We start from the raw sequence: 19226 nt of genomic DNA, 5'->3' as shown, positions 1-19226 counted from the left end.
GAGCATCATTCCTCAATGACAAGCTCGTGTTGCAAAAAGTTTTTTAATGACCTGCTACAAAGAGAATGTGTATGGAACAAAACTGCAAGCATGAGGTTGCCTATTACGATGATTGAACATTAAACCAAAAAACCAGTAAGTTAATAAGAAATATGCCACCCCCCAGCACGGAAACTCTTCCAAATATCCAATTACTTACTGAGGAGGCAGGACAAGAGTTGTTGGCTGGGCTTTCGGTCTGCGCTTTGCAGAGACTCCCATCTGGTTGGCCGAACGTTTCAGAGACTGCTGATTCAAAAGGCCAGATGCCAGCCCAGCATGGTACTGCAACTGGATAAGAAAAAACATATATATATATATATATATATATTTAAATACACCCCACTGCAGTACTCTGTCTGTGTCAGACCTCTGCTACCTGTGGCACCTGATTCAAATTACAGCCAGTCAGGACGTTAATGTGTGGTATTTCAGATATATTGCTTGGTAGAAGACAATAGGGACAAAAGCACATGGAAAAAGTCTGCTGTGAAATGGGTACGAGGAGCAAGTTGTGCATGAGGGCAAGTAAGATGATGAATCAAGGACTTCTTCTCAAGTCTAACTCAATTGAAACTTGGGCTTGCTTTTAAACATTGAGACTGCTGCTCCTCTCTAGGGACTAAGCATTCTCACTTTAGGAAGAAGATAAGAGGAAGACAGATGCAACCCTTTCAAAACATAAACCAGCTTTTTAGAAATAACACTCATCTTCTTCTTCTTAAACATAAAAACACAAAACATTTGCAAAGGAGGTTCTACCACTGTAAGGAAAAATCTTGCTTTTAAAATACCTGCTCGCACATCTCCATAGCACTGCAGAACAATTCACATTCAGTAGCTTTCTCCTCTAAACTTTTCTTTTCCTTGCCAATAAAAGAAAAATTTCTGAAGGACACAACATGAATCGGCAGGATTTTGAGTGCACTCCCACAGCTCCCAGATTTAAGAACAGCTAGAGGGCTCTGCCTGTCCTGCAACCACCTCCAAGTGCAACAAGTTACAAATTCTCCTCTGAACACCTTCAATTACATACTGAGTTCCCCATTTCTGAACTGGAAAGGGGAGGAAACCTCAGTGTCAGACAAATGTAATTTCCTGCATCATTCCAGCACCCGAATCTCTGTGTTTGTTAAATTGTCTAAAGATTTGTTCTGAAAAAGCTGAACTGTTTCACACGTTAACACCTCTAACCCCAAGGTCTGCACATAAAAAATGGGTTATGGTCAGGAAACTATGATTTAAAAATGTTCAGAAAACAAAGTGGTTTTAGACTAAGCTGCTCTCCAGGGACTGAGCGAAAAGGAGGGAAGCAAAGCTTGGAAGTGATGTACTCAAAAACACCTGTGAACAGGAGGGCAGCAATCCCCTGAGCCAGTTTGACTCAGATGTCACTGCTCAGCACATCCATAAGGATTTCTAACAGGCTTCTGGTTCCCTTGGCTGCTTTGCCACGTGAGCTCAGCCGTGGCACGACATGAAGACACATCGTGTTCCTAATGGGAAGAGAGCTGAGCTCCACCAGGGAAGGGGGGGATTTTACTGCCCCAACCAATGGATTTTGCTCAAATTTGTTTTTCTCTGACAGTTTTCTGAAATGAAAAAAAATCAATGAGAGCGATGGAGGGTCCATGTTTGAAAGGCCATGTTTCAGTGTCAGGGGCTTAGTTTTCAATCTTCACTACCTGAATGTGCAGGGAGTGCAATATGCAGGGAATTAAAGGCAAAGATAGCTCTGCCAGAAGAGCCCTTCAACTCCAGGAATATGCTTTTCCTTTTCTTTCTTGCATCTTACCTCTTACTCTTACATTTTGTGCTGGTGACACCATTCACTGATGCTCTCTGTGCAGGTATTTCAGGTAAACAACATTATTTGGACACTTGCTCAGAGATGGAGGTAATCACCGGTGCTAATCAGAGATGGATTTTAAAGGCAACCTCTTAAAAACATTTTATAACCTCCCAGTTAGTGACATTTAGTGGTCAGGCATAAAAACACCAACCAAAAAACTACAAAAGGAATTAAAAATAAATAGATTCTAAACCACAATTTTGTCCTTCAAGGCTGAGTCCCAGTGATTAAGTTATTTTTATTAATTATAAGTATTTCTTCATAATCTACCTTTGCTCTTATGAATGCAGGTCCAACTGTCAAAACCTGTAACGGCCATTAAATATTTACCAAACCATCTTTATAATGGGATAAAAGGTCAAAGTTAATAAAACTGACAGGCAGCTTCTGTCCAGCTTGATTTATACATTATTAAAGCATCACATACTGTACCACACAGAGTGCTCTCTTTTTTGGGGACGGGGTGTTCACTGAAGGGATCAGGAAATTGTTTCTTAATCATTTTTCTGAGGAGCAGAAGCAAGACCTGAAAATAGTGCCAAAGCAGGACCACAAGTATCAAAACTATGGCCAGGAGATTTATGGTCTGATGGATAATAGAGGTGCCATTCAGTTCCCTTTTCCTCTTACAGAATAAACACCTTTGTCTGCCAGCATCGACCATGAGAGAAAATCTCAGCTAAAACTACACCAATCCCCCCAAATTTTTGCTTAACAACAAGAGAACACCATTTCCAAACACATTCTCTCCACTTTAGGGGAAAGTACTGAAATGCACTGTCAGAGGATGTTGTGGGTGCTAAAAGGCTCATGCAGGGAGGCTGAGATGAGCTCATGGGACACAAACCCTTTTTTGGGTTAATGAATACACAGAAACCACAATGAGCTCCAGGAGTCCTGAAGCCAGGGAATGCTGGTGGCTGGAATAATATTGGAGAGAACGTTGTGGGCACGTGCTACAGCTGGAGATGAGACAGGGGGTGACAGAGCCTTTGGCTGGACCAGCGGAGCTGCTGTGTTCCAGCACCTCAGAGGGGTCTGACACCCCACGACCCACCATGGCCAAAAGCTGCCAAGGTGCTGATGGTCAAACCTACTCTGCTGAGTGCATTCCCAGTAACATTCCCAATAACCTTCCCTCTGCTTCTGACACCTGTGTCCAGTTAAACCAGCAGAATGGTGAATACTCACTGAAATGAGCACTGGTGCAGCACTAGGTAGTCCTGCAAATCATTCCCCTATCAGCTGCAAAGGAATTCCCCATCACTACAGCAAGCATCCACATTTTCAGCTTTGGGGAATTCCACCTGGCTTGTGTGAGACTAAGCTTTTCCTAATTAAATATTTTTCTGCGTAATATCAATAGGATCAATCCTTTTTCCCTAATACATGCAGATGAAACAGAAAATCTATTTCAGAAACCCAAGAAATTGAAACCAGCAACAACAAAAATCAATTTACAACATTTAGCAGCCAGGATATACCCCAGTGCCAACTTGTACAGGTTTATGATGAGTCTCATGATAGCTGATATTTTTCTTAAAACTGCAGTTCCAAGTAGATGTGTGAATTCTACATTTTAAAATCAAAAGTGACTCCTTAGGAATGTAGGAAAGGTACTGAAAGTAACACTGCAATATATACAAAAGCTTTACATGAAGGCAAATGAAAACAGAACTTGCATTACTTTAAAATTATTTTTTAAGATTAATTATTTTTCTGTGTTAATGGCCACATGGCTGTATTTTCTAGAACAAAACACTATCACTAATGGTTCCCATTTTCAGTGTTCCTGAGTACATGAAAACTATATTCATGTATTAACAGCTCTTAATCTTCCTCACTAAGTGAAGGGCATCAACAGAGAAAGCACTTGGGAGTCACTTTCCTCACAGCTGTAATTGTAAAGAGAACAATTTCTTCATCTAGATATGTTAGGCTTTCACATGAACTATTTAAACATAAAAAAAAGGTGTATTAAAGAATTACAGAATTGATTTAACTCTGAAAGCATTAATATTTTTAAAGAAGTCAATCACATAATATCTTTTCCTTATTCTACCCCAGTGACTCTTCTTATCAGAAATAAGGTAATGTACCTCCTAAAACAACAAAAATAACCAAAAAGAACCTACCCATCCCCAAAAAAATCCTGTCTTGTGCAGATATCTTTAAGATTTGGAGCAGACAGAAAACTTCTGCTACAGCAAGAACCCTGCAGAAAAGGTCCCTTTGTTCAAGTGAAAAGCACTGACCATATTGTGACAGGTTTCCATCTCAGCCTGTAGGGTTACTCTCAGTGAATGTTACGAAACCACAGACATGGGCATAGTGTGCATTTAAAACTTTGAAAGCTAAAGCTTCATCATTAGAATCAAGCTGGGTCTAGAGGTCTTTAGTTTACATAATTCATGGACTGGAGATTTTGCATGTGCTGACTGCTGCCCAAACAAGTGAGTACACTGCACTTACTGACAAGGCCATCCAAAGTTGCAAAAACTGGTTGAAAGAAGGTAAGAATCAGGGAAAAAAAAGAATAAGAGAAAAAGAAAAAAACCAATCACTTGGAGCATTAGCAACTGATCACATCACCTCAGTTGCACATTACATTTTGCCATTAATTAAAGCTTTCTAAGCACCAACACTTTAAAAAGTGAAATCAGAATAATGATTTTCTTTGTAATCACATTACCCTGTTATTTTTTCCATTCTTATGTAAATATTTACTGACCATATACATAAACAGAAAAACGTTTTCTCAGATCTTGGTAATGTAAAGTTTATTTCCATTCCTCCAAGGAATGCCTTTCAGAGAGGTGGCTGACAGATACTCACCCACCGTGGCATTTTCTGAGTTCACTCTAATCCTGGTGATGCACATTTGCCTCCTTTAGGATGCACAGTGCTCTGCCCCTCATCATTAAACTACTTCTCCCTTGCAGATAACAAGGGATTTGTCTATTATGATAAAACTCTACTTGCTCTTTTGAAAAGAGCAAGGAGCAAGCAAGCAGGACACTCCCACGGTTTCATCTCTGCAAACTAAAGTAGGCAAGAGAGAAATTATACCACCTTAATTGATATCTTTAGGCTTTTTTCAGATAATGAGGCCTGTTTGGAAATTCTCTTTTTCTCCAAACAATATTTGATCATTTTAGGACAGCTGAATTCTTGACTTGACCAAAACAGCATCAATAAGACAAAAGAAGAGTCTTCAATTTCTTTACTCACTGGTTTTCCTCTTGTGGAGCTAGGTTGCAGGCTTTTCAATTAATAGCAAAGTTAGACATTGTCATTGCTCTATTTTACTATTTAATGAGGACACTTTATTCTATTTTTTTTAAAAGCATTTATGTCCCCCCAAACACCTTCCAGTTTACAAGAATATTTAAGCAAGAAACACCTATCCACAACAGGAACAAAGGCTGCTCCCATCCCACCTTTTTTAAATCCCTGTGCAAAAGTTGTTACACCTTTTTCTAAACATCCTGATCTGACTAAACTGTGACAATAATGAGCTCATACTTCTCTTACTGTCCTCTCTCATGCCTGGGCTGGGACTTCCACTGCAGTGAGATGCCATGGCCTCATCCTGGTCAATGAACCAGGATACAGAGCAGGCTGGGAACATCAGCCCTGCACATGGCCCTGCACAGGCCTTCTCTCTTAGGTCTCTCTCCTCCCTCTCTCCCTGACCTGGGAAGTTCAAAAACAAGTTGAGACATTTTTATTTACCTATATAATGACACAACAAACAGAAATGCATTGATACACATCCCTGTTTCTTTTAACACCTTGTCTTTGCTACGGATTTTGTTCCATTGTCTCTGAATTCCTGTTTTTGCTGAGAGTGCTGTTTTAATTAGTGTCAGATTTCAGCCTTAAAGTGTGTTCTCCCCATACTTTTCTTTCGAAAACATTGAAGTTCTGCTGATGACTGCTGATGAATGTTCCCTCACTCCAATAGTGCTTGCAAGTCTTTGGCTTTTTACCATGCAGAGATAGCAAATCTGATGGCACTTTCTTCAAGGAATTGGTCAAAACTTCAGCATCTGCATCCTTGCTGCCAATAAAATGACCTGCACTGTTCAAAGTCTCTGCAAAAGCCACTGTCTCACTCACGTTTCTTTTTTTAAAACTCCTGGAATCCATTTAATAGTTACAGAAGTGACATATTCTTGCTTTTTGGATAATGTCAACACAAAGGGACACTACACAGCCACCAGGCTGAATTTTAAAGGGATGTAGTGTTTGAAATGGATAAAGAGGCAGGGTAATCACAATCTGGGGTTACAAGCTACTTTATTTACCTCTTTAGAAGAATAACTGTATTTTATGCTTGAAATGTTTATACCTCCAGGTACTCTGAAGGGTTTGAACATACATATTTACTGAAAGATAACTAAATGAACTGGCATTTATTTCATTGTATATGCAGCTCCAACACAAACACACAACAGAATTACAAAAACCAAACTAGAATTATTACATTGTGTTCTGCATCTAAATGACAAAATAAAATCAGGTGCAGTAACAAACAGCAGCATTTTCAAGTAACCCTGAGCTCAAGGCAGGTGGTTGGTACAGAGGTTGTCCAGAATGGGCAAATGGCCTTAGTGTCACTCTGTGGGGTGTGTTCACAATTGTGTGTTCCTTTAATGGACTTCATTAAAGTCTGAAGACCCAAGAACTCACATGACCAATATCTGACAGAAAATCCTAATTCCTTTTTGACAGAAGCATTATCTTTGTATAGGACAAATAATCTGTAGCAGGGGAAAGTCATCATTAAAACTCCAAGATAAGGACACAATTAGTACCTTCCCCCAGCACTGCCGTGCCCCCTTAAACAGCCACCAGAACCCTGGAGACACTCCTCTCCTGCTAAAATTAATATTTCTAAAGCCCTAGACTAAATCTTTGGTGTCAGGGGCTCAGGTGGCAGGATGTCAGTATGAAGAACGACCTGCTGCCTCTGTGACAGGGGGTGCTCCGGTGCTTAGATAAGAAATGGGAAGATACTTTAAGCCCAAATGGCAGAATAAAGGGCTGCAATCAGGTACAGAAACACTCCCCGAACTGCCTCGATTTGCAGCTCTGAGGGTGGGCTTTACTACAGCAAACAAAGCACTTTACAGACAAATAAAGAAATTAATATTCTTCAACAAAATGTCTACACGGTGCAGCTTATGTAAATCCAACCAGCACAGGTGCACAACCAGACAAAGGGGAGACAGGCAGTCAAAGCAGAGATGAGGGAAGCCCATTAGTGGGTAAGCAGTGGAACAGTAATAACAACACCCAGTACTAGTGCTGCTAATTTATTCTTTCCCTAACTCATTAAATTTAATTATTTTAACTTCTGTTAAATGCCTTTCCTTAGCTTTGGTCACTTGCACAATAATTAAAATGCACAATATCTTTAGACTTGCAGATAACCATACTGAGTGTCTGACAACAGCCCAGCTGAGGGTCTTCCTGCCAGCACAGGGAAACCTGGCTTCCCTCAGTCTCCTGTGGACTTCCTGAAGGGGAAATTGGACGATCACAACTCCACAGTCCATCCTGAGGCTCTGCCAGCTACACCAGACATCACCACTCTCTTCTACTCAAGGTGACCACCCCGCTGTACCAGCAGAAGGGGTTGAAGGAATATTGTTTAAACTGAGCCAAAGTCGCCAAATTAGGAGCTAATTCTTCCTTAAATGGTTACTTTTGGTACTATCTTTCTTTAAATCTAGCAGGCATCCTGAAGCAAGGCTGCAGGGAATGCTAATTTCCTGCCCACTAGCAACAAGCAATTAAAGCTTGAAGCTGGAGAGTTTTGGAACAGAATGCATGAGGCTTATTCCCCTGTAAGAACATTCCTACTACGGCTTCAGAATATTCATGATCAGATTAATTTATCCACTTTTTCTAGATACTATAAAGCAACCCACAGAAAATATTCATCCATAAATAAGAGCAAATCTTAAATTAAAGGTCACTGTTCCCACTAGTTTGAGTAAGAGGTTTTAACTCTCATCCTTTCCATGTAGCACCAGGGACTTTTACAGAGATAAACCCTGGAATCACCACAGGTGTCTGGAACTTCTGAAAAATCAGGTTAAAAGGTATGTCAAGTTAGACATCCAAAAAATAAACAGACATTTATAAAAGTCTTAGGCAAATTATTCCTTTAGACGTCAAAGAGTTAAGTTATGAATGTTTTTGGGAATGCAAAAAGAATCTATCAGGTTTGATTGATAAAAGTGTAGCTTTTAACTAAGACTGAAAAAATGGAAGACTGGCAACATTCTTTTCCAGAATAATATGCTTCCTCTGCTTTTTTTCAGCATAGTGCACATAAATCAAAGAAATGTTAAAGAGGCCCATACATCACAAGCTGGCATTTCTAAACTATTTACAAAATCTGTAATAGTCAAGAGGATGGAAAATATAAAAGTGTGACCAGCAAAGTTCCTGAAAGAAAAAAAGCAGTGCTACTATCCCAGCAGGGTTAAGGTTGGAAACTACTCTTCATTGTAGACTTTAAAAGCACTGAACCAAGACAATCCTGATAATGCAGGGTTGCAAAACGCAAACAGGATGGTGTTATCAGCCAAATCTAGTGTCAACTAGACCAGAGCACCGAGTGCCACCTCCAGTTGTCTCTTGAACCCTTCCAGGGATGGTGACTTCACCTTCCTGGGCAGCCCCCTCCAACACCTGACCACCCTTTCCGTGGAGAAATTCTTCCTGACATCCAACCTCAACCTCCCTGGCAAATGCTCTAAGGAGGTTTGAAGTACACACAAAAGCAGGGCTGACCTTGCAGCTGCAGAGAGCCCCAGAAACAGCCGAACTCCAGTGCGGAGCTGAGCTGCGTCTCCATCACATTTTCACGTCCCCACATCTAAGCACACAACAGACTTCGACAGATTAGGTTTTCCCTCAACAACTTTTACAGATGAGAATCTCATCTCCTCTTCTGAAGGGAAAGAAGTGGATTATGGAAAGTTTATGTGTCCATCTGTTGGAGATGTCACACTCTGACTAGAGAGTGCAAAAAGCACAGAGATGTTTTACAACCAAATCCCAAACTTACTGTAGTCTGAACGAGTGGAAGAGCCATATGCTTTGCAAAAAACACCTCTTTTGCTACACACTTTTTTTGCCACAGCACAAAGAGTAACAGTTCGAAAGCTGCTGTAATCTTTATTTCTGAAAATAGATCACATATTCTTACTCTCATCTGCCACACTCGGGTGAGTTACTGATCGGAAACCAGAAAAACAAGGAAATACTACTCTGGGAAATGCAAACTAAAGACACTCTGCACCCGCAGCTACAGTAAAGGGGCAGCTCAGAGAGCCTGGGACTGGGATGATGCACAACAGAAGGTTTGGTGCAATGACACATGAAATGCTTTTACAGTTTCCTCTGTTGAAGACTTGCAGTAGGAGCATTTGAGATGAAGCCGGGGGACTTCAGAAATAACTTTAGGAGTAAAACAAATGGAATACACTTCATCCTATTTTCATGGGAGCTTATAATGATATTATAATTAACTCAATTACACCACAAGATTAATAGCCTTTAAAACGCTCCCAGTCATTCATTACAGGCCTAATTAAAACTCTCTTTTGGTGCTGAGCCAGCAAGAAATATGAAACGACTTGCTAGCAACCATATAGAAGTATACAAGGTATTATCTTTATTGTGCTGGTGTTTCCATGGTCACAATTCAGTGAGAAGTTTGGGTTTGGGTTTTGGTTTTTTTTTCTGTAATATCAAAAACAAGAAAAAAGGACAAGATCCACTTCAGAGGCTCCAACACCTGCAACAGCATATCAGCTCACTACAGCTAACCAGTTTATTTCTAGTTTTGCTGCAACAGTTAAGGGCTTCTACAATAGCAGATGCCTTTCCTCCCACACATCAATTAATTCGCAAATGCACTCAGGTTGTAGAAATAATGAAGTGCTGAATGCTTCTCTATTGACAAGTTTTGCTGTCAGGAGGTGGATGCTGTAGGCGAGGTGCTAAAATCCGCTGCTTCTCTGTGCATGCCAAAGGAAAGACGCGCCACACGAAACTTGGACATGAAACTTGGTCGACAGCTAACAGGGCACATCAATTACTTTATTTACTCCTCTCTCGTTGGAATCAAAAGGAAGAAATCCTCTCCAAAAGCTTTTTATTGTATTTATTTAGGTATTTATAACACACCGTTTACAGGGAGGTGGGAGGTTTTGTGCTGACCTAAGAAATATTGTATATTTGAGGAAAAAAGTAGTGTTTTTCCTGTATTTTTAGGTATGCTAAAAAAGTTACATTAAAATTAAGGTTACAAATGAAGAATTCGGTAACTAGGAAATGCTTCATAATGCCTGTGCAATCTGAATCAGTCTGCCTGTGCTAAGGATTCAGACTTTCATTATGTGCTTCTTTCCAGACCTCAAATTACCACAGTCTGCAGGATCTCATGGATGAAGAGGCAGTTACTCAGCACCGTTTTCATGCACAGAATGTTATTTGCAGGATCTCACACAATGCCCACACTTCTCTCAGATGCCTTCTACCATATTTCCCTGCTTTATCTTGCTTCTTTACAAATACTGTTAAATTTACCTTCACAATTCTTATTCCACTCATGCTGGGTGTGGATCTGAGGAATCTCAGATTTTTAAGAACACTAAATGTTTTTACTACTTACTAGATTTGTAGTAGAGTTTCTACAGATAATGACTGCAGTCAGGTGCTGAGCAAGTCTTCGAAGCAGCCAGAAGAGGCTTTCAGCCAGGTCATGGCAAGGTAGGAATCTCTACCCCCACTTCTATCGCTTGAAATAAAGGATTAGTCTGGAGCAGTTCATTGCAACTTTCTGTCTGGACCAGACACTAATTGGAAGTAAAGCACATCCCACCAGATATTCTCTGAAACCAAGTTAAAAATGGAGAAGCTGAACTTTCAGTTCCAAGGAAGGCAAGTCCCAGACTATTCCTCTCCAATTCCTTCCATGCTTAATTACCACAGGTGTTTAAACCATCCACCTCAGCAGCAGTCCAAATTTGTTAAACTTTTATTTTCAATTACAGATTTGTTTTGTTTTGTTTGCTGTTATGAAGAACCCTCTTACCCACTTTGCCCTCCTCAATATACGTTGGGACAAAGCAGGTGAACCATCCATTACCTTTTCTTTCATGACTGGAATAAATGGACCTTGTTTGATCATAAAGGAGGAGCACAGGAACCCAAATGCTTCTGGCTCAGTTCTTCTGTCTCTCAACTAGAAAACCCTGTATTAATGAGCACTAGACAAATGGTAACTAGGTGATTTTACAATTAAAATTATGCTTAAAACCATTTTCAAGTGTTAATAATCGAAAATGTTATTAGTAAAGGTACTAACAGGTAAGGAAATTTGCTGTTAAAAATAGATGATTTTCTGCTTTTTAAAATATGCAATTTGCAGGCTGACCTTGTTCCTTTTAAATTTTTATAGCATCTTCAGTTCCAATTTGAGATTTTCATATGGGGTAGGCAAACCTTCTTATGTTCTGTATTAAATGCGAGACACCTCCTTGGCATGATCTGCAATATTAATAATATAACAGTACCAATTTCAGGAGCAACACTGTAGCATCAACACATGCATACCTGCATGAATCAAAATTTAACCATCTACATCATGGAAAACTTTAATCTATCACAAGAAAAAAGCAGTTCTAAGACAGCTCAAACACAATTTGAGATTTCCTCTTTTGCCATATAAACACATGACCTTGTCATGCTTCACAAGGTAACACCGACGTAGCTGATGCAAGAAAACATATGCTTCTCTTTACTGGGCTCAAAATAGGAACAGAGGGGACAGAGAATGATACTCAGGGCCAAACTCAGGCTTCTGAAGACCAGACTTGCAGCTGTCACTGTAATGAGCAAAAACCATCCCCGCCCACACCAGCCCTACAGTATTCCTAACACTGACTGCCACTACAGAACTGGGAAAATACTTTCTGGAAATTACAAACATTAGAGATTCATTACTTAGCTAGGAATTTGCACTGGTGTTATCACAGGGTTTTAAGACTTGGAGACTGAGCCATTTTTATGTTGCTGTGGGACACAGTTAAAGCCACAGGAAAATAAAATTATTATTTTTCATGGATTTCAAAGGAGACCGACATATATTTGATTTTCCATGCACTGGCTGTCTTGCAGGCACTTTTCAACAATCCAATTACCACTTAAATGTCTACCATTTAGCCCACAGACATTTCAGATCCTCATTTAAACCTGGACATACCTTATTTCTGTATCATGATAATCACTACAAAAATCCTACTAGATCAAAGCCCAGCCATTTATCAGTACCTCAGTTCAAGGCACCAAGTAAACAGAAATTCCTCTCACTGCTTTGTGGACTTCATTACTAATGAACTAAAAACTGCAGACATCAATCTATTGCTTCAGATGGCCATCATCAAAAAATAAACAGAAATGTGGCTGGTCACAGTGGCTCATCTGGCACATTCACTGGAAGGTAAATTAAAAGCACTAATGACCAGACCATGACAAGTGAGGGAATAACATTGGACTGGAATAGAAAATGATTCCACACAGCTTCATTCAACCAAGGCTGTGTTTCCTCCCTCAATCATAATAAACAAATATCAGTGATTGTTTTAACTCCTTCACCCATCTCTGCTGAAGGCCACACTGCCTACAAGCCCCTACAGAACAAATGAACACTACTGGCCTTTTCCTCTGAATGTTCCCCAATACCAAGAAAAAAATGAAAGGGGGCAAAATTAAAGAAAAAGAATTCATCACAATATTACTTTATCTCTTGAAAGAGCCAGGGAGGCTCTGAGGGGGTTGGTTCTCCTTCCCTGCACCGGCATCACCCAGTTCATAGCTGTTCACCAGTCCTGAGCTAGATGATTTCAAAAAGTCCAGCTGACCCTGGGGAACAGCATTGACCTCCCTGCACATAGTTTGTGTTGTACCAAAATTTCAGCATCACCCTACTGTGCACTGATATCAACCTCATCCTATCAACTGCTTCTCATAAAAACCTCAATGCATCCCATATATATGGTCTGCCACCTTCCAAAACTTCCCAGTCCTGAACAGACACAGAATACCCTACCTTAAATTCTCATTTATTCTCATTTTCCTCACCTCAAAAACCAAAGCAACTCTTTCTCCAACAATTCTGAGCTGGCCAGAAGCAAACTCCCCATGGAGCTGAGCACAGCATGGTGCCTATCACTGCAGTATTGTGGGTGCAGAATGTTGGAGAACCACTGCAAGTGGGAACATAAAAACACATCACACATGTGAGAAAAAAGAAAACAAAACCCAAACCTGTATCTTTTGGTCTCAGAGATAGACAGAGATAAATAGAAATTACATTTAAAAAAAACGCGATGTAACTGTTACATTACATTTACAGTTGGAATTTTACATTACAAATACAATCTCGAAGCAGACATGAGCTGATAAATTCAACATTAAATTTTCTAAAAGTATCCTCAACTCTTCAGCAGTGCACATACTTACACAACCAAAAAGGATCTTTCTGTATGAGCTCATAGCACCAGCAATATGACAAACTGGTGTGCATTTAAGGAAACTGGGGCGGTGGTGGAGCGAGACACTGCTTCTCACACCCCATGATTTTTGAACTTGTTTCCATCACTTCTCCAGCTACAAAACCGTTTTTAATGAGGACACTACCTACCTACCTCACAAAGTTCATTTTATCAAGCCAATAATTCAGCAACATGAACAACTGACAATTCACTCAACTATAGTTTTTGCCTGAGGCGCTCACAAAAACATAAAAGAGCAAGGAAAACTTAAAAATGATGCTGGAGAGCTGAAGCCTTGCTGGCAGCACGCTGAACAAACAGGAACAATTGAAAGCTAAGGAGCAGTCAGTAATTTATACAACTGAGCCCAGTGCCTGGACAGTAAGGAAAACAGATGGCTCTGCAATATGGAGATGGCTCCATGAAAAGCAGTCGGCACAGGGATGCTGCAATAGCTCAGTAGCAATAGTTTGCCTGGCTGTAACAGCCACAGCAAACCAAATTCCATCATTTCAGAGGATAAAACAAAAGAAAAGTAAACGAGAGTAAAAGAAAACAGAAGTTCTTATTACAGTTGGCCTACATTCCATGATAAAGCGTGGGCCCTTCAGAGTTCTTCCATGAGTCCTGCATAGACAGTTCTGTGCAAATAAATGAGCTCCATCCACCTGGCAGGAGCAGCGCTCCTCTTCCTGTCCCGGCCCCCTCCCAGGAATTCTGCATCACACCAAACGTCTCTGAACGTCAGCTATTTAGTTCTACTTTTAGCTCTGCTTTAAATAAAAGTGTGTGGAGTGCAAGCTGCATAATGAAGGCTCAAAACCATGGAGATGGCACATTCTGCACTGGGCAGCACTACCAAGCTGAGGGGGTTTTAGGGTCTGCTTTTCTTTATGGCAGACTTATTTACATGGAACAAAACCAATATTTGCCAAAGGAAGTTTCCAACTCCATGCTGGAGGAGGCAAGAAGCTGGTTCCAAATGGAAATGGCCCTGTTTGAGCCTTGAGGACGCACCCAGAGGCAATGGCAGAGAACACATCACCAAACACATCAACACAGGAAAGAGCAGGTGAAGGAGTTCTTGACAAATGCATAAGGACCTCAAACTAATTTTTTTAAAGTATTGCATTTCAAGGCCATCGTGACTAAGCAATATACCAGTTATGCAAGGACTTAAAATAAGCTAGAAATCTAGCACAAAACTTTTCAGAAAGGCGAAAACATTATAAACTCTTTGACCGTAAGAACCTCTTAAAATAAATATATACTCACTATGGAATCAGAGCACAGGTGAAAGCCTCAATTTAAAGCCAAGCATGAGATCCTTCTTCCTCTGCAAGTTTCCTGTGATAAATCAGGTTGTTGAAAGGGCAAGCTCAGTAGCTGGATTTAGCAGAGGAAATATCATCTTGCCTTGCACACCATGACAGGTGATGCTACTCAGCTACAGATTATGCTGACATATTCCTGTTTCACCTACAGGATTATTTTCATTTTTAAAAAATCCACTAAAACTAGTGTTTTACTGTAGAATATGCCTATTATTTTTCTTAAATCAAAACTCACTGACACAGTTGCTGATGTTGGTAAAAGGCCTCTGCACAGTTTTCCAAATGGTTTAGAATTCAGCATGAGCACACAACCACCTGCACTTGGGTAGACTTGTAAAAGAAACTCAAAAGCACAAGTTTATCATCCCTCTCAGGGAGTAACCAAATGTTACGGTTCTTTAAAGTAATAATCAAGTAGCAAACCAAAGCAAGTTCTTTTTAAGGAAGATGCTTTCAGATATATTTCTCTTTTTCCAGACTTAAGCCTGAGACATTGTACCAGAATTAGAACAGAACTTGCAGGTACAGTCCCAGCATCCTCCTGCCAAGACTGTGGCCACTGGCATTGCTCTTCTCAAGAAAGCAAACTATTAAGATTGATGAAACACCTTTGTTCAAGTACTCCTGCTAATAAAGGGATTATTCTTCCCCTTTTCTAATGGGTATTTTATTCTGGCAACTGATGGATCTTATATTAAACTGTTTCAATTCCAAGAGGCATCTGCTGCTACAATTACCAAACTGAAGAAAGAAGGGATATAGAGCCCTGTGATTTGAAGGAAAAACAAGAAGAGAAAAAGGCATAAAGTTTACATGACACTAACAATCCTGCTGACAGGTTTTTCTGACTTTGCAAACTTCCTTTCACACAGAAATATTCTTTTACAATCTGACAATTCCCTTTAGCCTGAAAACTTCATGAACATGTCACATATTCTTGTTTTCAACCTCTTTGAAGTCCCTGCAAGAATCTTTCTAACCTACTGGTCAGGATGACATGCAACTGCAGACATGAAATTAATAACTGCATTTGCAGTACCCTTCTCAAACTACTTCTGCCCTTTACAAGATTCACTGTTTCCCTAAGTACACTTTTAACGAAGACAAACAAACATCAATAAAGGTTAAAAAAATAAACAGATTTAAGCAACTTTCAAGAAAAGAAAACCCAAATCATTCTGTCAAGGCACTGTTTGACTTCATCACTGGGAAAACCACAAAGGACGTGCTGCTGCTCCAGTCTGATCATGCAAGTCTCTGAAAACTTTCCCTGGTCCATTATTTATTTAGAAAAAAAAGAACCTTTCCAGATTTACCATAAGAGAAGCGAACATGAGACATTAGTTTTGCAGACTTCACAGTGGCTGACAAAGCAAAACACAGACTGAATTTAGGCAGCCAGCAGAGCAAGAATCTCTGAAAAAGGGCACCCTAAATAAATGCACAATAAATGTCTCCTCAGCCCACTCAAGCAGAGCCTTCAGCCACTGCTGTATGTCCATGTCTGCTTTAAAAGCAGGTCATGGATGCTTAGAGAAAAGCCACAGACCTTGATTTCCATCCATCTGGGAATTACTACATTTTGCAAGTTAGCACATATGAAAATGCACTAAGGACAGTACTCTCCAAGTAAATTTAGGCTCAGAGAGTTCTACCACAAATAACCTTTGTGAAACAGTTAACATGACCTACAACAGATTTTTTTGAAGGAATGTGACTCTTGAAAAGAATCATCTTTTCATGTTCCGCTAACACAACAAAACCTTTTCCACAGCCTGACCATCAGCAAATATGCATTTACTAGCCACAAAAAAAAAATCATAAAGTTACTTTGAAATTTGTTTGAAGATTAGCTAAAAGCATCTGCAATGCTGTACTCGCCAATGCAGAACACCTTCCAAGCCATGAATGTCTATTCCATTTTAAACACTTCTCCCCTGCTATTCCATGGAAGACCCACACAAGTTTATCAGTACAGGAAAAGAGCAAAACTTCATGAATAAAATCCTATCAAACTGATATAGCAATAATATGGTTCATGAGGGAACAAACTTTAACAGTAATTTGCTTTGGTTTATCAACTATAATGAAATCTCTTTCCCCCCATCAACCCCTTCTTCATTTCAAGACTCTTATTTTGCAGGGAAAATTAATTTTATCTGAGCAGGTGAATATTCCATGTCCCTGCTGCTTTTAATTCATGCAACCTGCTATGGCAACACAGTTGTTTGGGCTCTTGCAAAAAATTAACAGGAAATTTATTCACCTGTGTGTGCAAATATTGTTGCCTATTACATGGAAATACAACTTTGAAACACCGTATTTACAAAACAGAATATTCCAAAGCTGCGTGGTCTCTGTGGACATCTGTATAACACCAAAAACCAGGAGTAATGGGAAGTTCTTTTGAAGGTCCCCACACATGAAAGGGGGGTTATGCTGACTCTCTTGCACCTGTGCTGCTCTTTGAACAGACAGAATCATCCCTGGGATGCGTCAACTCAAGCAATTGCGTGGATTATCTAACAAGACAGCCAGACTGCAGCTTTCCTCACAGCTTTTCCCTGGAAGAGAGATTTGTTCCTTCCAAATCCGTCGGGTGCAGTGAACTCTTCTCTGCTTCAGCTCTTCCAGAGGGAAAGTATTGGCTTGGAGGAAATAACAACTAAGTAGCTCCCTCATCGACAGCAGAAAGCGAGCATATTGACTTGTGCCCTTTCTGTATTGATGCTCTGGCTGAGTAAATGAAGATGTACAGGGGAAAAGCAAAGAGCACCACAAGCGGGTATGCGACCCAGAAAAGCACAGTAGCAATTTTATATCTTCTTCAATCTTCCTGAAATGTGATTACAGTTGACCTTTAAATCTAGTAGATCAACCAATTGATTCTGCTGGAACAACCCTGTGTGTGATCTAAGAGCATGCCCATGCTTAAAAAACTTCCCATAGCTGCCTGGCATAGTCATTTTATTTTGTTGTAAAAGTTACCAAGATTTGTCTGAATTGATTTTGCTTGCAAGAAAAACACACCATCAAAACTGCAGCATCAGCAGACACTAAAGGTCTTAGATTCTTGCAGGATGAATGCAATATCAATACAATTAGGATGTATCCATATGAGGTACACAAGAGGGATGGAAAGAAGATGTTTCTAATCTCACTTAATCCTAATGCAGCCCCAAGTCCGCTTTTTTAGACTGTGGGAAAAAAAAAAAAAAAAAAACAAGGAAAGCTACAAACACTCTAAAGTATTTGCCAGGCAAAACACTGAATTTGGAACGGAAAACATATTTAACAGCTCTTTGGGAAGTAAAGCTTTAAAGCTTTGGTGTCATGTTGGACAGTAGTTTTATTTCAGCTGCTAAACTGTCCTTCAAAAAAAAAAAACTCAAAAGAGACTTCAGGATGGTATTTGTCCATAGTGGGCTTGGAAGTGAGGATCAGCAACACCAGAGATCCTACTCACGTACAGCATCTTGGATTTCTCTGAGCATTCACTCTGTAGCACAACCCTTATTTTATAGTTGTTTATTTTATAGATGGAAAAAGACACGCACAACAAAGTGAACAACTTGTGAAACCTCATCCAGCAAGCTGAGGACAGAGGAAGGAGGAGGATGTACAACTCCAGAGCCCCTCCAGTCCCATGACAAACTTGGCAACACTGTTGCTCCCAAAACCTTCATCCTCCCCATCAGAAGTGTTTTGAGAAGTCCACATCATACAACCATGCTCACAGAGTCAACTACACAGCAAGTTCTTTTAAGCTGAAAGTTATTAACTTCACTCCATACTACATGTGGGGTGTCCAAAAGAACCAGAAAACTGGAAATGAAAGGTTAGCTGGTGCTTTATCAGGCACAAGAGAGCTCACAGACTTGATCAGCTCTGTCATCTATGAAATTTCTACAAACAGCTTTGGAAGAAGCATCAAGCAGTGCAGCCAAAAAAAAAAAAAAAAAGAAAAAAAAAAGAAAAAAAAAAAAAAAAAAAAAAAAAAAAAGAAGATGGCACTGAGCAAACTGAAAATGCTACACTGAAAATTCTGAAAATACAAGATTTGACTCCAGAGTAAAACTGAAGCAGACGGCAAACCAGAGAACTTGTTAAGTCTGAGTGCAGAGACAACTGCAGAGAAGACTCTAAATAGAACCCAACTGAAAGCAGATGGGTAGGGCAGGGAACATTAGAATAAAAATCTAACTAATGGTAAAACACACAGGGATGTTTTTTCTCAAAAGAGAAACATATATCCACCCTCACTGAGGGATAACCTCGGAGGGAGGAGGAAGCCATTATCTTTTTAACTGCAGCTTATTTGATACAAAAGTGACATTTTCTCTGAATGAAGAATTCTTTTCCCATAAAGAAAAGCCACCATCTGAAATGAGACAGAGCCCAGTAACACTGCAGTAGTTG

General features: G+C 40.0%; 1 protein-coding gene across 1 annotated transcript in view; it reads right to left on the bottom strand.

Moving 5' to 3' along the window:
* The window catches only part of MED27 (mediator complex subunit 27), an 84205-nt gene that overhangs the window by 51002 nt on the left and 13977 nt on the right, over window positions 1-19226 (bottom strand). Inside the window, exon 3 of the mRNA XM_010397762.3 lies at window positions 200-330. Coding sequence (XP_010396064.1) covers window positions 200-330 — 131 coding nt within the window. The remainder of the gene's footprint in view (window positions 1-199; window positions 331-19226) is intronic.

The sequence above is a fragment of the Corvus cornix genome, chromosome 17 (genome assembly GCF_000738735.6).
Source record: "Corvus cornix cornix isolate S_Up_H32 chromosome 17, ASM73873v5, whole genome shotgun sequence".
Classification (NCBI taxonomy): Eukaryota; Metazoa; Chordata; class Aves; order Passeriformes; family Corvidae; genus Corvus; species Corvus cornix.
The sequence above is the reverse complement of the archived record's forward strand: the minus strand, read 5'-3'. Positions and strand labels throughout refer to the sequence as shown.